This window comes from Chrysemys picta, chromosome 1 (genome assembly GCF_011386835.1).
Source record: "Chrysemys picta bellii isolate R12L10 chromosome 1, ASM1138683v2, whole genome shotgun sequence".
Classification (NCBI taxonomy): domain Eukaryota; kingdom Metazoa; phylum Chordata; order Testudines; family Emydidae; genus Chrysemys; species Chrysemys picta.
In genome coordinates this window covers 150,335,057-150,350,614 of record NC_088791.1, presented here as the reverse complement: position 1 = coordinate 150,350,614, position 15,558 = coordinate 150,335,057, and the positions used below count along the sequence as shown (strand labels likewise).

The 15,558-nt window shown below is 42.7% G+C and overlaps 1 protein-coding gene across 2 annotated transcripts in view; it reads left to right on the top strand.

Moving 5' to 3' along the window:
* CHD1L (chromodomain helicase DNA binding protein 1 like) overlaps window positions 1-15,558 on the top strand; it is a 36,793-nt gene continuing 21,235 nt past the window's right edge. Inside the window, exons 1-8 of one of the 2 annotated variants that reach the window (XM_005292669.4) lie at window positions 1-246; window positions 3,389-3,501; window positions 4,345-4,448; window positions 7,435-7,549; window positions 9,118-9,149; window positions 11,416-11,497; window positions 12,784-12,946; window positions 13,281-13,436. In XM_005292669.4, coding sequence (XP_005292726.2) covers window positions 150-246; window positions 3,389-3,501; window positions 4,345-4,448; window positions 7,435-7,549; window positions 9,118-9,149; window positions 11,416-11,497; window positions 12,784-12,946; window positions 13,281-13,436 — 862 coding nt within the window. In that variant the 5' untranslated portion in view covers window positions 1-149. The remainder of the gene's footprint in view (window positions 247-3,388; window positions 3,502-4,344; window positions 4,449-7,434; window positions 7,550-9,117; window positions 9,150-11,415; window positions 11,498-12,783; window positions 12,947-13,280; window positions 13,437-15,558) is intronic. The other variant, XM_005292671.4, reaches the window with a different exon arrangement.

Genomic DNA, 15,558 nt, shown 5'->3' with positions numbered 1-15,558 from the left:
GACATAATTACTCTGACTTGCATCCTTCCGGGACAATTCTGCTCTGTCAGAGGGGGTTTCCTGTAACTGCTGCTGGCCTGGCTGGACAGAGCAGCGCTGCGGGGAGCCAATGGGGTAGCACCCTAAGGGAGGAGTATTTGTAGATCGCGATGTCTCACTTCTTCCAGGCCCTGTGCAATAAACCCACAGCAAGGACGGGCGGGCCAGGCGTTAAAGAGAAGGACTTGCACCAATGGGGTCTGACAGGTTAGTGGGGATGGCTTGAGCTGTCAGAAGAAGTTACTTGTTTGTAGGGTAAAGTAAGTGAAGGGTTTGCTGATCCCGAGGGTGTCAGTGCCCCGGGCACATGGTGTGTGAACTGGGGTGAGCCCGCAGGCAGCTCTTCTCCCTACAGCAGTGAGAGGTGGCTTAGAACTGGGTAGTAGAACTGGGGCAGGGTCTGCTGTCAGTAAATAAACTCCACTACAGTTAATGCAGTTCTCTAGCTAACCTAGTCAGGCAGTGTTGTAATTAAGAGCAGAATTTGGTTCTGTGGAGTTATTCTGGGATTATACTGGTGTAAACTAGAATTTGGTTTACTCTGCCCATTTTTATGGTTAAGATTTATTTTTAAATCAAATAAACTTCTCTTTTATCTTTTCCCACGGAAACTGTCCAGCTCCCTGGAGCTTGGAGAAGGTAGCTGTACACAAAAAAAAAGTTTGAAATGTTACATAGTAAATTTAAAAAGGGGGACACTCCTTCATTTTGGCAGGGTGACAGGCTCTAAAAATAACAGCCACATGGTTTTGTCTTCTAAAACAATATCCTAGAAAGCAAGAACTATTTTTCTACCATCAGCATTTCCAAAATGAAGATTATTGTAATGTTAGGAAATTGCAGAAAAGAAATAAATCCACATTTAACATTCCAGTGTCTGTCACTCTCCCTGGAAATAAAATACAATCTGCCACAATGCTATGTTTATTTTTTTTCTTGGTCCCAATCAACTGCAATCAGTTAACACTTACACTAAAGGTTTACAATAATATAGAGACTTTCTGGAGGGAGGCTGGTTTCGGTATGAGACTTTACATTTGCTCCTATTCTCTGTTTCCCTACTGTAGAGAATGGTTCCCTAACCCATTTGCTACATCTCTAACTCTCCCAGGTTGTAGTTCATCAACCTGCTTCTTGACTTCCTAGTTAGAGCTCAGGCGTTGGAAATTCCTGGACTCCACTCCTGACTCTTCTGCAACACTTCCTGTGCACCCTTCATTTATTGGTGCCTAGGTTTCCTTGTCTGTGAAATTAGGATAATTCTCACCTACCTCAAAGTAGGCTCGGAAGCTTGTTCAACAGGTGTAAGGTGCTTTCTGCTCCTTTGGTGGCAGGTGCTAGTGAAGGGAAAGTATTATTTATTATAATCCACTGCAGAGCAATTCTCCAGTCGGCTTGTTTGCACGCTCTACATCACAGTTGGGAGCTATATTTCAATCCACTCTCTGGGTCTTTCATGGAGGCAGTGGGAGAGGTTTCACGCTTTATAGCAAGGAATTAAGGTGTGGGTCACAGTATCGAAGCCAAGGTATTGAAGAAAAGAATACAGGAGTCTTTAATTAATTTTTGTTTTTATGTTGTGAATATAAATGTACATTGCTTTGCAGTGGCGGCTACAATACAACACTTGCCTTTACTGTGCCCTACCCTGTTTTAAATATAGAAAATCCGGCAAATAGCTTGTTTAGAAATGATTAACACACCATAGTAAATGCTGAGACGAAGACTTTCAAGAGTGGGAGCCTGACGTTAGACACTTAAATCCATATTTGAGCGCCTAAATAAATGGCCTGTGTTGAAAATGAGGCTGCATTTTAAAGTGTCTGACTATATATTTGATTTCCACAGAGGCGCCAAAATCCACATTTAGGCACTTAAATACACCTCTACCTACCTTAATCTTACCACGTTATAGGTGAAACTGCATTATATCGAACTTGCTTTGATGCACTGGAGTGCGCAGCCCTGCCCCTCTGGAGCACTGCTTTACCGTGTTATATCCAAATTTGTGTTCTTTCGGGTCGCATTATATCGGGGTAGAGGTGTACATGGCCTGACTTTAGGCGCCCACTTTTGAAAGTCTTGGCCTAGATGTCTCAAGCTGGATAACAATTCAGTTGATGTTCCTGAAAATTGTGTTCCAAGTGACTTTGGCCTATGTTATGTGGGGAGTTTCTGGCAGAGTTTAGAATGGAGCCCAGCTCTTCTTCTCCCTCCCCCCGGTCCTGTGCTTTAACCACAGAATCATCCTCCACCCCCAATGTAGGCAGGCACAAAGACAGTTCAATACAATCACCTTATCAAGATCTGTAATATTAATGTCTTCAGTGAGTATGAACAGAGCTACATGTAGCACAATTGATGACTACAGAGGAGGATGCTAAAGAAATCTGGGAGTGTGGGGATTTATTTCTATTTTGGTTAAAACTCATCTAGCAAGAAGCATCCATACAGAAAGCTCCAGGTGCTTTTTACAATGCATAAAACTCACAATAACAAAGCATCAGTAATAATAAACTTACTAGACCACAGGTTCTCAATCTTTTTCTTTCGGAGCTCCCCCGCACCCCGCAACATGCTATAAAAACTCCACGCCCACCGGTGCCATAATAACTGGTTTTCTGCATAGAAAAGCCAGTCAGCCTTAGGGGGTAGCAAGCAGGGCAATTGCCTGGGGCCCCATGCAGCTACATAGCTCAGGCTTCAGCCCCGGGTGGAAGGGCTTAGGAACCTGGGCTTCAGCCCCATGCAGTGGGGATTCAGGTTTCTGCCTTGGGTCCCAGCAAGTCTAATGCTGGCCCTACTCGGAGGCCCCCCTGAAACCTGCTCAAGGCCCCCTAGGGGCCCCTGGTTGAGAACTACTGTACTAGACTACCCTATTCCTCAATTTGTTGCCAATAATTCCATCCCCAAACACCAGCGAGAAAAGATGAGCTTTGTCGTAGGTTAACAAAGCTGCACCCTGGCAGACCGGGGTGCAGGGGGTGTAAGTTCCAAAGTTGAGAACCCCATCATGGAAAATTCCACTCAAGAATTTCCCTCCTGTTCAATTTGAGGAAATGCACCAGTTCAGCATCTCCTCCACTGATCTCAGTTGCAGGAGTTTGACGATCTACAAAGCAGGCAGGTCCCAACTCATTTAGGGATTTATTAGTGAAAACCAGTGCCTTAAACTCCACCTGAAAACGTATTTGCAGCCAGTGCCACCGGTGAAGTACCAATGCTATGTGCTCTGGGTTGGCGGACGGGCAGGCTGGCAGGCATATTCTGCACAGTCTCTGGATGTAATGCCATGTAAATTGCATTACAGGAGGATGTAGCTTTACACAATATTTACTTTTATTTCTAGGTATCCAACTCCGTTCCTACCAAATGGAAGGAGTAAAGTGGCTAGTACAGTGCTACGACATTCAGCACGGCTGCATCCTGGGTGATGAGATGGGTCTCGGAAAGACTTGTCAGGTGCATTTTTTCATTACTATGTAGAAAAACAACTTGGCCAAATTTCTGTTTTCCCAGTCATTCCTACAAGAGGCAGAAAAATACCAAGGATCAAATTCTGAAGTGCATATTTAAAGGATTAAAGCCTAAATCTTGATTCCTTTAGTGGTTACTCAGGCAAAACTCCCTTTGACCTCAGTAAAGGTTTTGCCTGAGTAACACCCAGTAAGGACTTTATTTATTTTATTTTTATTTTAAGGCAAAATGATCTTCTGTCGGGAGACATTGCACTGAACATTGTGGATAAAAGTAATGATGGCCATACATGAGACACCCCCATTAAGTAGTAAAAACAACATACTGTCAATATAATCGTGATGTCACTTTGATGCAAGTCTGGGTAGATTGTTTTATGAAGTTCAGTTCTAGGTCAGAGATGGGTAAAACTTGTAGATTTTTCATATTGATTTTTTGTGACAACATTTTTCAAAATAAGTCTTGCAAGTTTTGGAGAATGAGTCTGACGTGTATTTTCATCTGACAATATTCCGTGCATCTTAAATAACAAGTGAATTGTTTTAAACATTGACATAGAGTAGATAAACTTCTGTCCTTGTGAGAGAGAAGATTCTTGTGGGAGGGGATTATTGGGTCTGAGCTGCGGCATTCAGACCTAAACTTTTCCATAGTCTGGAGTTCTTTAGATTTTGGATTTTTTATTTATTTATGGTCCTGTTTTGCTGTAGAGAACCTGCAGGGGCCAGCTGGGAGGCTGTGGGTGTGTTTAGATACAGGGCTATGGTTTGAGTCCATTTCTAGTTATTGGAAAATAATCTCCTCTTTGTCTGTTCATGTGTGTTCTAGACTATCGCTCTGCTTGTTTATTTGACTGGAAAGTTAAACAAAAGGCCATTTCTGATTCTTTGTCCTCTATCTGTGTTGAGCAACTGGAAGGAGGAGCTGGAGAGGTAAGCCTCAGCAATTGTATCATCATCTTATTTCTGTTATTTGCAGATAGGGTTGCCAATTTTGGTTGGATGTGTTCCTGGAGGTTTCACCACACGACATAATTTTTAATTCCTGGAGACTCCAGGACAATCCTGGAGGCTGGCAACCATAGTTGCAAAGGTCCTCTTAAAATATGCTCAGTCACCCACGTGTGGGGTTTTTGTTTTGTTTTGTTTTTATGGAAATGCAGCCATTGAAACTTCCAAGTTGGATGACTGGATGTTTTTCTTAAAGAAAAGCAATTTAAAACTCTGATTTTAATCATGATTTAAATTAGCAAGCAGGGAACCTTGATTTAAATCAACTATTTTATTCTTGTTTTGTGTTTGTTCTTTTTACTTATTTCCCTAAAGAGAGCTTCATTCCCAGCAGTTGGCAAACATTAAAATATATTGACTTTCAACTAAATATAGTTTCTGTACTATATTTGGTACTCCTTTTTGCTAACCAGGAGGATACCTTATATCTATACACATTTATTTAAGCAATTATATGGTTTACCATATATTTATTCAGATTCTTAATATTTACATTTTTATTATGTGAGAACATGGTGAATGATGCAGTTCCTTATTTACTAGATGCTAATTAATTTCTTTCTTGTGACTTGTGTCAAGCTCTGTATGGATGGAAATTGGAATTCAATTAAAAATCTACAAAAACAGCATAGTGCATTTGTTTTAATTAGCTAGATAAAAATACCTTAAATGTGCTGGATACATAAGGAAAAAAATAAATGTATCAAAACACATTTTGCAATTAATACTGATTATTAAAAAAAGGAAATATTATTCACCGGCTGTGGCTAAGTGCTACAGTTATACAAATAATAATAATCAGTAGTTAGTGAATTTAAGTGATTCTTTCTGGTCTCCATATTCTTCAAGATTTTTGAACTAGTAGGTCTGACCCTCTCACACCTCATTTTGATTCATAGATTGGAAGATGAAAACCAGCTTTCCTGCTTTTTCAACTCCCAATCAGTTTTTTAACTTTAAATGAACTAGTCATTGAAATAAATTAATTGAATACACTGAAATGAAGAAAATATTCTCTCTGTACTTACAGAAGAGACTACAGTTGTCAAAAGCACTTCAACAATTTTTGGTTCCAGGTGCTTAGCCAGTGACTTCTACCATTTCAGGGGTTTGACTTAAAACTTCAGGAGCGAATATGTACTACTTAATATTTTTTATGTAATTTAAATGATTTTAGTAGATCATAGTAAGTTTGGACCTTAACATATATTGCCATAATTTCAAATTTAACTTTAAATAGGTTTATTCTTTAAAAAATGTATTTAAGTAAAAAAATCCATGTTTTTTTCAAAATTATTGATGTTTATCCACCCTGTCTCTTTCTAAAAAAATATGCTCTAGTTCAAACAGGAATTATTTCAGAGAAGCCCTACAGCCTGCATTATGCAAGTCAGCCTAGATTAGTGTAGTCATCCTTTCTGGCTTTAGAATGTATCAGTCTGTGAAAGCTATGGCACCAAACAGCACCATTCACAATGACCAGATCCTATTCCTTACACCACTATGGTGCATTGGATTGTCCCCGATATAAACGTTACCAATGATGATGATATTGGGTGATCTATGGCCCAACTCCAGTGTGCACTTTCCTGCTTTTATTGTTTTGGGCTGTAATCTCCATGCTCAACATCCCTTAGGCAGAATCACATTGAAGGTCATGAGAGCTTTTCTTGAGTGAAGGATAAGGCCCAAACTATTAAGTCTGCACACAAAAGCATGCACTTCTATGCATGCACAAATTGGGCATGACAAACACCCTTATCGCTGCTCACATAACACAGACTTTTCATGTGCATTTGATGTACTGAATGTGCAGGGCCCAAGGTATGACCCTGAGGGAGGGTCAGAGGATTAGGATCAGAAGGGGAGGAGAGGACTTCAGAGGGTTTGCAGGAGCTTAACAATTTCTCAGGAGAGTGAATAGATGCAGTTTAGACAGAATTTCTTTATCTAGGGGATGGCTGGGGAAATATGGATCCAATATGTTTAAATTAATAATATAGACAAGTAGTGACTATCTGTCCAAGAGGGGAGCTAAGCAAATGGTTTTGGTGGGAAGTCAGAGAGAATTCCATTATCATGACTCCCCTAACTCTGCTTTCACAGTATTTCTTACCTCCTTCTCTCTCCAGCTTATAAAGACTATGGGGATAGTTGTGCCCTGTGCAGAGCTGGGTACCACTGGATCTTCTGGATTGGGGAGTTTTGGGCTCATACCCGAACTACTTGCTGAGGGAAAAATTCCCATTGACTTCAGTGAAAGTAAAGAGCTATGGACTGGGTGCTATGAACTTGACTTCAGTGGGATATGGCGGGGGTGTGGTGCATTGCAGGATTGTTCTCTGCAGGTAATCTGGGGATAGAGCCAGCCTCCTGCTGACACCCATGGGAACCTATTGCTTTAAAGGAGCTCTACGTTGCAGATGGAATGGGGGGACTTTTGGATCTTAGCGCTAGGTTTGCTCTCGAGGTGCAGGTTGGAGGCTGAATCATGGCTGAGGCTCAGGTGTGGCAAAACCAAACTCTTGCTGCCTTTTTATCAGATTTTTTCAGCTCAGTGTGGTGGAAATCCCATGAGACTGGTCGCTGTCATGAGGTTTCCCATCTGGAGCATCAGGAGCCATGAGAGAGTAGCCATTCTCATAAGGTGTTTGGACTCCTCCAACCAGAACCACAAAATAGGATCCAGCCTGGCTCCAAACCCATCTGGGTATATTTAGAGTCAGAGACTTGAATCCAAATCCCATCCTCCAAAACCTCAAGGTGTTTGGATCTGAGTTTGCAGTTTTGGCCTTTCTCTGGTTTATACACTGTTTGATAGTCTGGGTTCAAAGCAGACTACGTCCTTTAGTTACATGAAAGCCTGGCCTAGCTCACTACTTTGTTTTTTTTTTTATAATTAAAACAGATTTGCTCCAGGTCTTTCCTATGTGGCATATGCAGGAGACAAGGAGGAAAGGGCCAAGCTGCAGTGGGACCTGAAAGCGCATTCTCATTTCCACGTGCTGTTAACTACATATGAGGTACTTGTCAGCGGGCAAGAGCATTACTTGTGTGCGGGACACAGCTTCATTTCTATCCGGAGCCTCTGAACAATCACATTTAGTGGAAGTTTCTGCTTGTATTTACCCTCCCCTTCATCCCATTCAATGGCTGCTGTAGGGTCCTATTCCACATTCCTTACTCAGATAGAAACCCGTTCTCAGGCCTTTCTCCAGTGAAACTCCCATTGAAGGTAATAGGAGTCTGAGCTGAATAAGGAGTGCTGAACAGAGCCCATGATTAGGACCCAGTCTTGCTCTTACTGGTGCCAATGGGAGCAGGATTGGAGCCAGCTGGAACAGGATTGGGCCCTTAGTCGCTGCTTTGGCCTCTCCTGCAGTTATTAAAACAGTGTTCTGTTGCTTAATTATTCTTGAGGGGAAAATAAAAATCTTCTCCATTATAAATCGCTCCTCACGGGAGTGATTTAGCACCATTCATTCAATCCATTTTTAAAAATAAACAAACACATCTACATCAATCTAATAGTGGTGAAAGGTCTCCCTCTTAGCTCCCCATTAGCTTCCTCCATCTGATTTATCTGACCTTCCTTCATTGCTTCTGCCCCTTTCCCTCCCCTGTTTTGGGGTCTCTCGCTTTCTCTTCCCCCTTAGATCGTATCTGTTTGTCCCATGCTGTCCCCTCTGACCCTGCCCGTCTTTCCACTCTCACTCCTCCTTGATCCTGTCTGTGCTATGAGAATACTTATCCTGAGGGCACTAAAGGGAGGGCGACTTTCACATTGGAGGAAACTTGAGAAAGTCCTACCTAGCCATGCATAAATTCACTTGACTAGTATTTCTCTTTGCTTGCTGTTGCCAGTGATGAGGTCTGTGCTTTTAATAAGGGCTTTCTTCTTGACACAGCCCAGCTTCTCCTCCTTTTTGAAGGTAGACAGGGTTTGTGCTTGTGACATTAGCAAGTAGTTATGATGCCACAAATTCATCATTATCACTTATTTTAATGCAGGGTCAATGAAGAGGGAAAAGGGGACATGGAGGGGACATAGATAACGTCACTAGTTCTCAAATGTGGGAAGAAACATTACCTGAGAAAGCATGACAGAGGTGAAAAGACTTGGCTGAGAGAGCTGAACATTTTCCCCAGCTTGAGAGTCTCTTTTAATATTTCTTGGTTGAGCTTTTCTGCTTGTGTTTTGTAGTGTATGTCGGATGAGACCTAAAACTAAGGTCCTGGCAACTTGTGGTCATTATAGATCCCAGGGCTCTTTCCATAAGAGCAGTTTGGGTGTCTAGGCCAAATCGCAACTCCATTAATTACGTTCCATCCTCTAAATTCTTCCCGCAGTTTCAATTTTCTTTCACTTTCTCTCCTATTCTGTTGTGTAGTCTTGTTATGTGCTGTTAAGTAGCTGCCATATTCCACTCAAGAAGCAGCTGTAGTTCAAGGGTTGGTGAAGTGATCCTTGTCTGTGAACTGTTTATATATCTGTTTGTTATATTGGTAAATAACTTCAGGATATCTCCTGTTCAGAGGTGCTATATAACTGTAAGGCATTGTGTGTAACACTGATTTTGTTTGATTACAGATTTGCCTGAAAGATGGAGCATTTCTAAAATTGTGAGTTAATTTTTATTTTATTGGGTTTATACAATAGGTCTGTCAACAGTTTGTCTAGGCACATTGATATGAGGTCACATGTCTGTTGTTCCGCATGAGCCATTGACACTCTTCTTTGATTATTAGAATTTTTCTTCTAGCAACTTTCAGTGAAGGATCTTTTCACATTCAGGCACATTGTACATGAGCAAATCCTCCCCCCTCCCCCCAGCCTCTAAAAGAACAGTTTTCAAGCAGATGAAATAGGAAATGTTGTGCACTGGTCACACGTAACTGGCGTAAAAGGAGTGAGTGGATTTTTGCTCCCAGGTTATCTCCCAGGGAGTAAGCAATAGCACCAATAGAAGACAGTACATAGTGTAACATTCTGGTAAAAGTGGCTTCATTGGTTTAGATCAGTGGTTCTCAACTTATTTATCATTGTGGGCCGCATATGTGGCCCACAATGTGTTACCTGGGTCACAGGTTGAGAACTACAGTTCCCCTCCAGCCCTCCTACAGCCCCCTATGCCTAGTGTCCCCAGCCTAGAGACCCCTCCACAGAGTGGAGCCCCAGGTGCCGGGGTGGGCAGCAGGGACCCTGGACCCTGTTGTGTGGGGCCAGGCGGCAGCCCTGACCCCAGACCCTGCTGTGCAGGCTAGGCAGTCTTTAGCACACAGCTGGGCTGCAGCTGTGTGCTAATTGGGCCGCATGTGGGTTGAGAACTGCTGGTTTAGATTATAGGTACAAACTTTGACGAAAGTGAATTGCATTATCATATGGTGGACACATGACAGGATCATAAGCTAAACTGTATCACATCACATTGCCAGTCCAACATTGCTCTTTGACTAGTTCTCTCACTTTCTGGTGAGATCTGTATTTTATTAGTATATCCAATCAGTGGCAGATATTTCGGTCATGATCACAGAAGATTTTACATAAGGCTGTACTTGTACTGGGAAGGGATTTAGATATCTTATAACACTAATGCTGATGCCTCATAATACAAACACTTCGTTATGAATTCTGGAGGCAATCCAATCTGATGAATGCTTCAGGGACTCAGTAGGAGTCAAAAAAACAACTGCCTCACCTCATCCCTTCAGCCTCAATTCACAACTAGTCAAGTGTATGATGGGGCTCCTCTGAAGCACCAAGTATTAGCCACTGCTAGAGACAAGATACAGGGTTTGATCAACACATCATGGGAGAATCCATGTCTTGAGCTGGTAATTAACACACTATGAAACATTTTGTGTATATTGTAAAAAAAATAAACCATGGAGAATGCATTCAGTCCTCTTAGTTCCAAATTACGTTCTGCTTAATTCCCTATAGTTTTGTGTAATTTACACCATCAGCGCAGTATGTAGAGTAAAGAATGTCAGGGAGGTTAAGTGATTTGCCTGTTATCACATAAACGTCAGCCTCAGGACCAGTCTCTTGGTTCTGAGGCCAGTGCTTAACCCACGAGACCTCAGTGCCTCCAAGAAATGTCACTCAAATTATTTGAGCCTGAACTGTTCCATCTGAAAAATATGACTAATAATAATAATACTTCACACATTTTCATCTGTAGATCTCAGAGCACTTTACAGAGGTGGGTAGGAATGCAGTGCACCCTGCCTTAGGAGTGTGCTTTACAAGCTTAGCAAAACAAATGATATACTGTATATCCTCAGCATGTGATTTTCAAAGGCTCACTTGGCCAAGTGGAAAGCCACCTTCCTCCATAACAAGGCTGTGACGTATTTCTCAGTCAGGTCTGTTTCCCTGCGAAATGGCCGACTTCTACCCCAGCTGTTCAAAAATAGCTCACGGGAATATTTGTTTATAATGGAAAAAAGTGTAATTTTTTTTTTACTCTGTCAAAAGCAGCTGAACTGTTTCCCCATGTCCCCACCCTCATTTTATCCCCAAAAGTTAGTCTTCGGGCAGACACACAGCCCTGGGAAGTTTCAGGCTTGAAAGATGACTGTTGCAGAGAGTTATGAGTGATGGAAAATGAGAGGGGAGAATGGAAAAGGTTTTACAACTTGAAATATAGATTGCTTCGAGGCATCTATGACACCAAGAAACGCACACAAGTGGCAAATGTTAGGTGAAGATCTGATTTCCCCCCTCCCCCCTCGATATTCCGGGGATTTTAGATCCTGGGTCTTGGTTGAGGGCCATCTCCAGTACAGATGTAGAGAGACACAGCTTGATATTGACCCTTTCACATTGGCGAGAAATATTTGAATTTTAAATGAAAACAATATTTTCTATTAATTTATTTTACAGTTTTAACTGGGCTGCCCTGGTTGTGGATGAAGCTCAGAGACTGAAAAACCAGAATTCACTGCTGCACAAGACCCTTTCAGAGGTAAAAAAGAGCCCAACAGCCTTTTAGCAATTAAAGGACTTTTCTCCCCTTTAAGGCTACAAGTTCATTATTTATGTCATCACTATCCCTCATCACGTTTGTTCATCTGTGGGCCTGATCCAGTTCCTCTCAAAGTCAGTAGATAGGCTCCCATTGTCTTCAGTGGCAGATGGATTGGGCCCTATGTTGGACAGGGACTCCTTAGTCTGGAAATTGTCTCACATTCTGGCTCACGTTTGGGCTTCAGAAGTTCGAGGAATGTGAGAAAAGGATTAATGTAAAGAAGCTGTAAATGACGTGGCACTAAATCACAACCGGGTGACAATCTGCATCGGGAGTCTGTATTTCTGATATAAATTATTAAAAACAACAAAGTGAGGTAGCTGTGAATTTGGAAGTCTTGTCCAGTGGTGAGTGCAGGGGACCATGAGTCATGACTCCTCCGGTTTATTTCTGTGGTCTTCCTATGTGACCTTGGTTAAGTCACTTCTCTTCATTGAAGTCAGTGGAGTTGTTCTCGACATACCCAGGTGTCCCAGATCCAAATCTGCCCTAGTAGGAGCACATTCAAGGGCAGAATATGCCCAAGAAATATTTTCTATTATTTCTGAGTTGTTTTATTTCTAGTTCCAGAATGATCGTTGTTAATGCTAAAAGATAACCCCAATCCCACTTTCATTCTGCTCACCTAGGTCCCATTTTGAACTTGGTGGGAATTTAATGTAGTATTAAACTTGCCATAGTGGTAGCCGTGTTCCCCAGTCTAAGTACAGGGAATGCTGCAAATAGCACAGTGCAGATAAATATCAACATTATTAGAGCTGGCCTGAAAACAGGAGAGCAGAGTGTGGATTTTGTGTAATTTCATTTTGGTCTTTTGATTTTTGTAGAAATTTTCCAACCAGCTCTAGTTATTTAACACAGTGCACATGGTTTGCGCATATCGTGCGGCAGAGATCAAGATTTTAATGGCACCATCGTTGGACTTCATTCTTCCCTTGCTCATACATGTTTTGTGCTCTGGTGTAACTCTATTAACTTCAGAAGAGTTGCACCTGATTTACATCAGAGTGTTTGAGAGGAGAGTCAGGCCCTGTAAGTTTATTTATTACTCCAGATCTTGAGTTTGCTGGTTTCCACTGAGGTTGTGGAGTTCTACAGGTGCCTCTCTACTAACTGTCAGATTTTGGTTGAGTGAGAGAGTAGTGAAGGGATTTGTGTGGCAAGTGACTTTTCATTCCAATTGCATGTTGCAGTTCCTTTTACTTTGCTTTTGCTTATTTCAGTTTTCAGTGGGCTTCAGTCTCCTCCTCACCGGTACTCCTGTTCAGAACAATCTCCAGGAGCTGTACTCCCTACTCAGTTTTATTGAGTCTGACATCTTTCCTAAAGAGCAAGTGGAAGAGTTTGTTCAGTGTTACCATGGGATTGAAAAGGAGAGCAAGTCAGGCAAGTAATGAGTCATAAAACATACTTGAGGGTCAGTGCTGTCAGTTGGTTAGAACAGGGGATTGGGTGTTGGGAGTTTGGGGTTTGCTTTCTCTGAAACTGATTAGCTATGAAAAAATGCCGCCTGCATCAGCATGTAGGTGCCTTCATATGTGTTTAGGTACCTACCTTTAGGCAGCCAAGTTTGCTTCAGTTTCCCCTTCTATAAAATGGAGAAAATACTTACATCTCACAAGATGGTGTGAGGTTTTATTAATGTTTGTATAAAAAAATAAAGTGCTGAAGACATTCCTTTACACTTAATTCACTTACTGCAGCATTTTTTTCCAAACAGCCAAAGAACTGCACAGTCTTCTGCAACCCTTCTTGCTTAGGAGGGTAAAGGCTGAGGTCGCGGCAGAGCTGCCTAAGAAGGTGGAAGTGGTTCTGTATCATGGGATGTCAGCCCTGCAGAGAAAATACTACAAGGCTATTTTGATGAAAGATCTAGGTAAGTAGGGCATGTGGGGGGTTGGACCTAATCAGTTTATTTAAAAGCAAAATTAGTTCCCTTTTGTAAATCCATGCACTCTTGTGGGGAAATAGGAGATGCATTAGCATTCAGAACATGCTCTGACTGATTGTGCTGAGTTCAGTATTCTGAATGATCATTTGATAAGCAAGTACTATTAAAATTGGGGATCAGTCTGAGCCTCAAAATTTAGACCCTGATGCAAACTTTCCTAGGGTTCGTGGCTGTTTGATTTTGGGCTTTTGGTTTGGTCCACTGGCATTTGGATCTGCACTTTCCCAAAGTGTGGAAGCAAGTCAATCTCAGGATTCCAGTTTGGGCCAACCTCTAATTAAAGGTCTTTAGATGCAATTAAAGATCTTCAGAAATATCTTTAGTATCACCAGTTAAACCATCCTTCAGTGACATATGTTAACACCCACCCAAACACCCTTGTAGATTCTTCACCTTCATACCAGACTCCCTTGTATGTCTAATATATAACCAATCAAAATGAACACACCATTTCTGCTGAATTACACTCAGCTGTTCATTCCTTATTCTGACCTCGTACTCTTTCCTGTGTGAATGCTACATTATACTGTAAGGGACCAAGGTATAAGAGGTCTGGCCTAGCGGTTACAGCTGGGATGAGGTCTGCCCACCAGGAGCAGTAATCGCCACGCAGGAGATGGAGGGATCTCAAGAGCCAGGTTCCATAAGCAAGAGTCAGGGTCAGAGTCAGGCTGGAGTCAAAGACTGGAGACCAGGAGGGGTAGGGATAGCTCAGTGGTTTGAGCATTGGCCTGCTAAACCCAGCGTTGTGAGTTCAATCCTTGAGAGGACCAGTTGGGGATTGGTCCTGCTTTGAGCAGGGGGGTGGACTAGATGACCTCCTGAGGTCCCTTCCAGCCCTGATATTCTATGAAACTTGCTAGCCAGATCAAACAAAGTCTGGCATTTCAGCAGGGCAAAGTCCATGTGGTTGCCCAGACAACTTCCCGGGGCAACCCTGGGGTTAAATAGGGTGCTGGGACAATCAGAGGGCTGCAGGGCACCATCACTCTAGGTCTCTTGGGCAGCACTTCCTGCAGTGCCTACTCTCCATAGTGCTCCCTAGCTATGCCTCTGTATGGCCTCCCAGTGGCACTGTGGGAATATCAGCTGTCCCAGGCTCTGCAGACCTGGGTTCTAGTCCCTGCGTCCTTATATCTACAAACTACCAGCATGCACATGTCTATCATGTAGCACTGGAGAGCCCTTGCTTATACTAATGACCTTGCAGAGACTCTGCTCATCTGGTGCTACTGCTCAGTGCACCAGAGAGCTGAGGCCACAGTGCCAAGGGAGCCTTTCAAATGCTGATGCGGAGTGCAGAGGGAATGTGCTTGCCCAAGGCCACCCTGGCAACAGACATGCACAATCTTCTTCCCCTTCCACTCTCAGCCTCCTCCTACACATCCTCTTGTAACCTCTGCACAGCCTCCCCAAAGCCCTGCTGAGCATCACTTCTCCCTACAGGCCCACTCACTCTTCTGGTCCTCATTCTCATAGTCTCCCTATGATTCTGCTGTCTAGAGTCAAGGCAGCAGCACCAAGCTTCTTATGAACAGCTCAACCTCTCAGAGCCTCGCTTATTGCCCCTCCTCCGACCAGCTTGTCTCACTGGCCCTTCACAGACTCCGAGCAGAGCTGGGAAGTAAGGTTGGCAGCGCCAGAGAACACAGGTGGTGGCTGAGCAGATCTTGACGCTGCTGCCAGCTTTTCCTCCAGTACCCGCATACGTTATACCAAGTAACTTGATTTGTTAATTTGGAAAATGTTAAAATCCCTGAGCTGTGTGAAGTGGCAGGGACTGTCGCTCTCTAACTAGGGTCTCAGGGGAAAATTTCCAACAAGGTGTCACTTTTCAGTGTTTCCTCTGCCAAACTGGGTAAATATTTGACCAAGAAAATATGCGAGAAAACTCAGACAATGCATAAAGAGGGAGTGTGTTAAATTTGGAACCTAAATTCAAACAGTAAAGTATACCACTGTGAGATTTCCCTTCTCTGTTATAAACCCTATAGAGCTATGTTCGGTGTCCAGATAATTCCAGGCACTACATTTACAGTGTATCCCC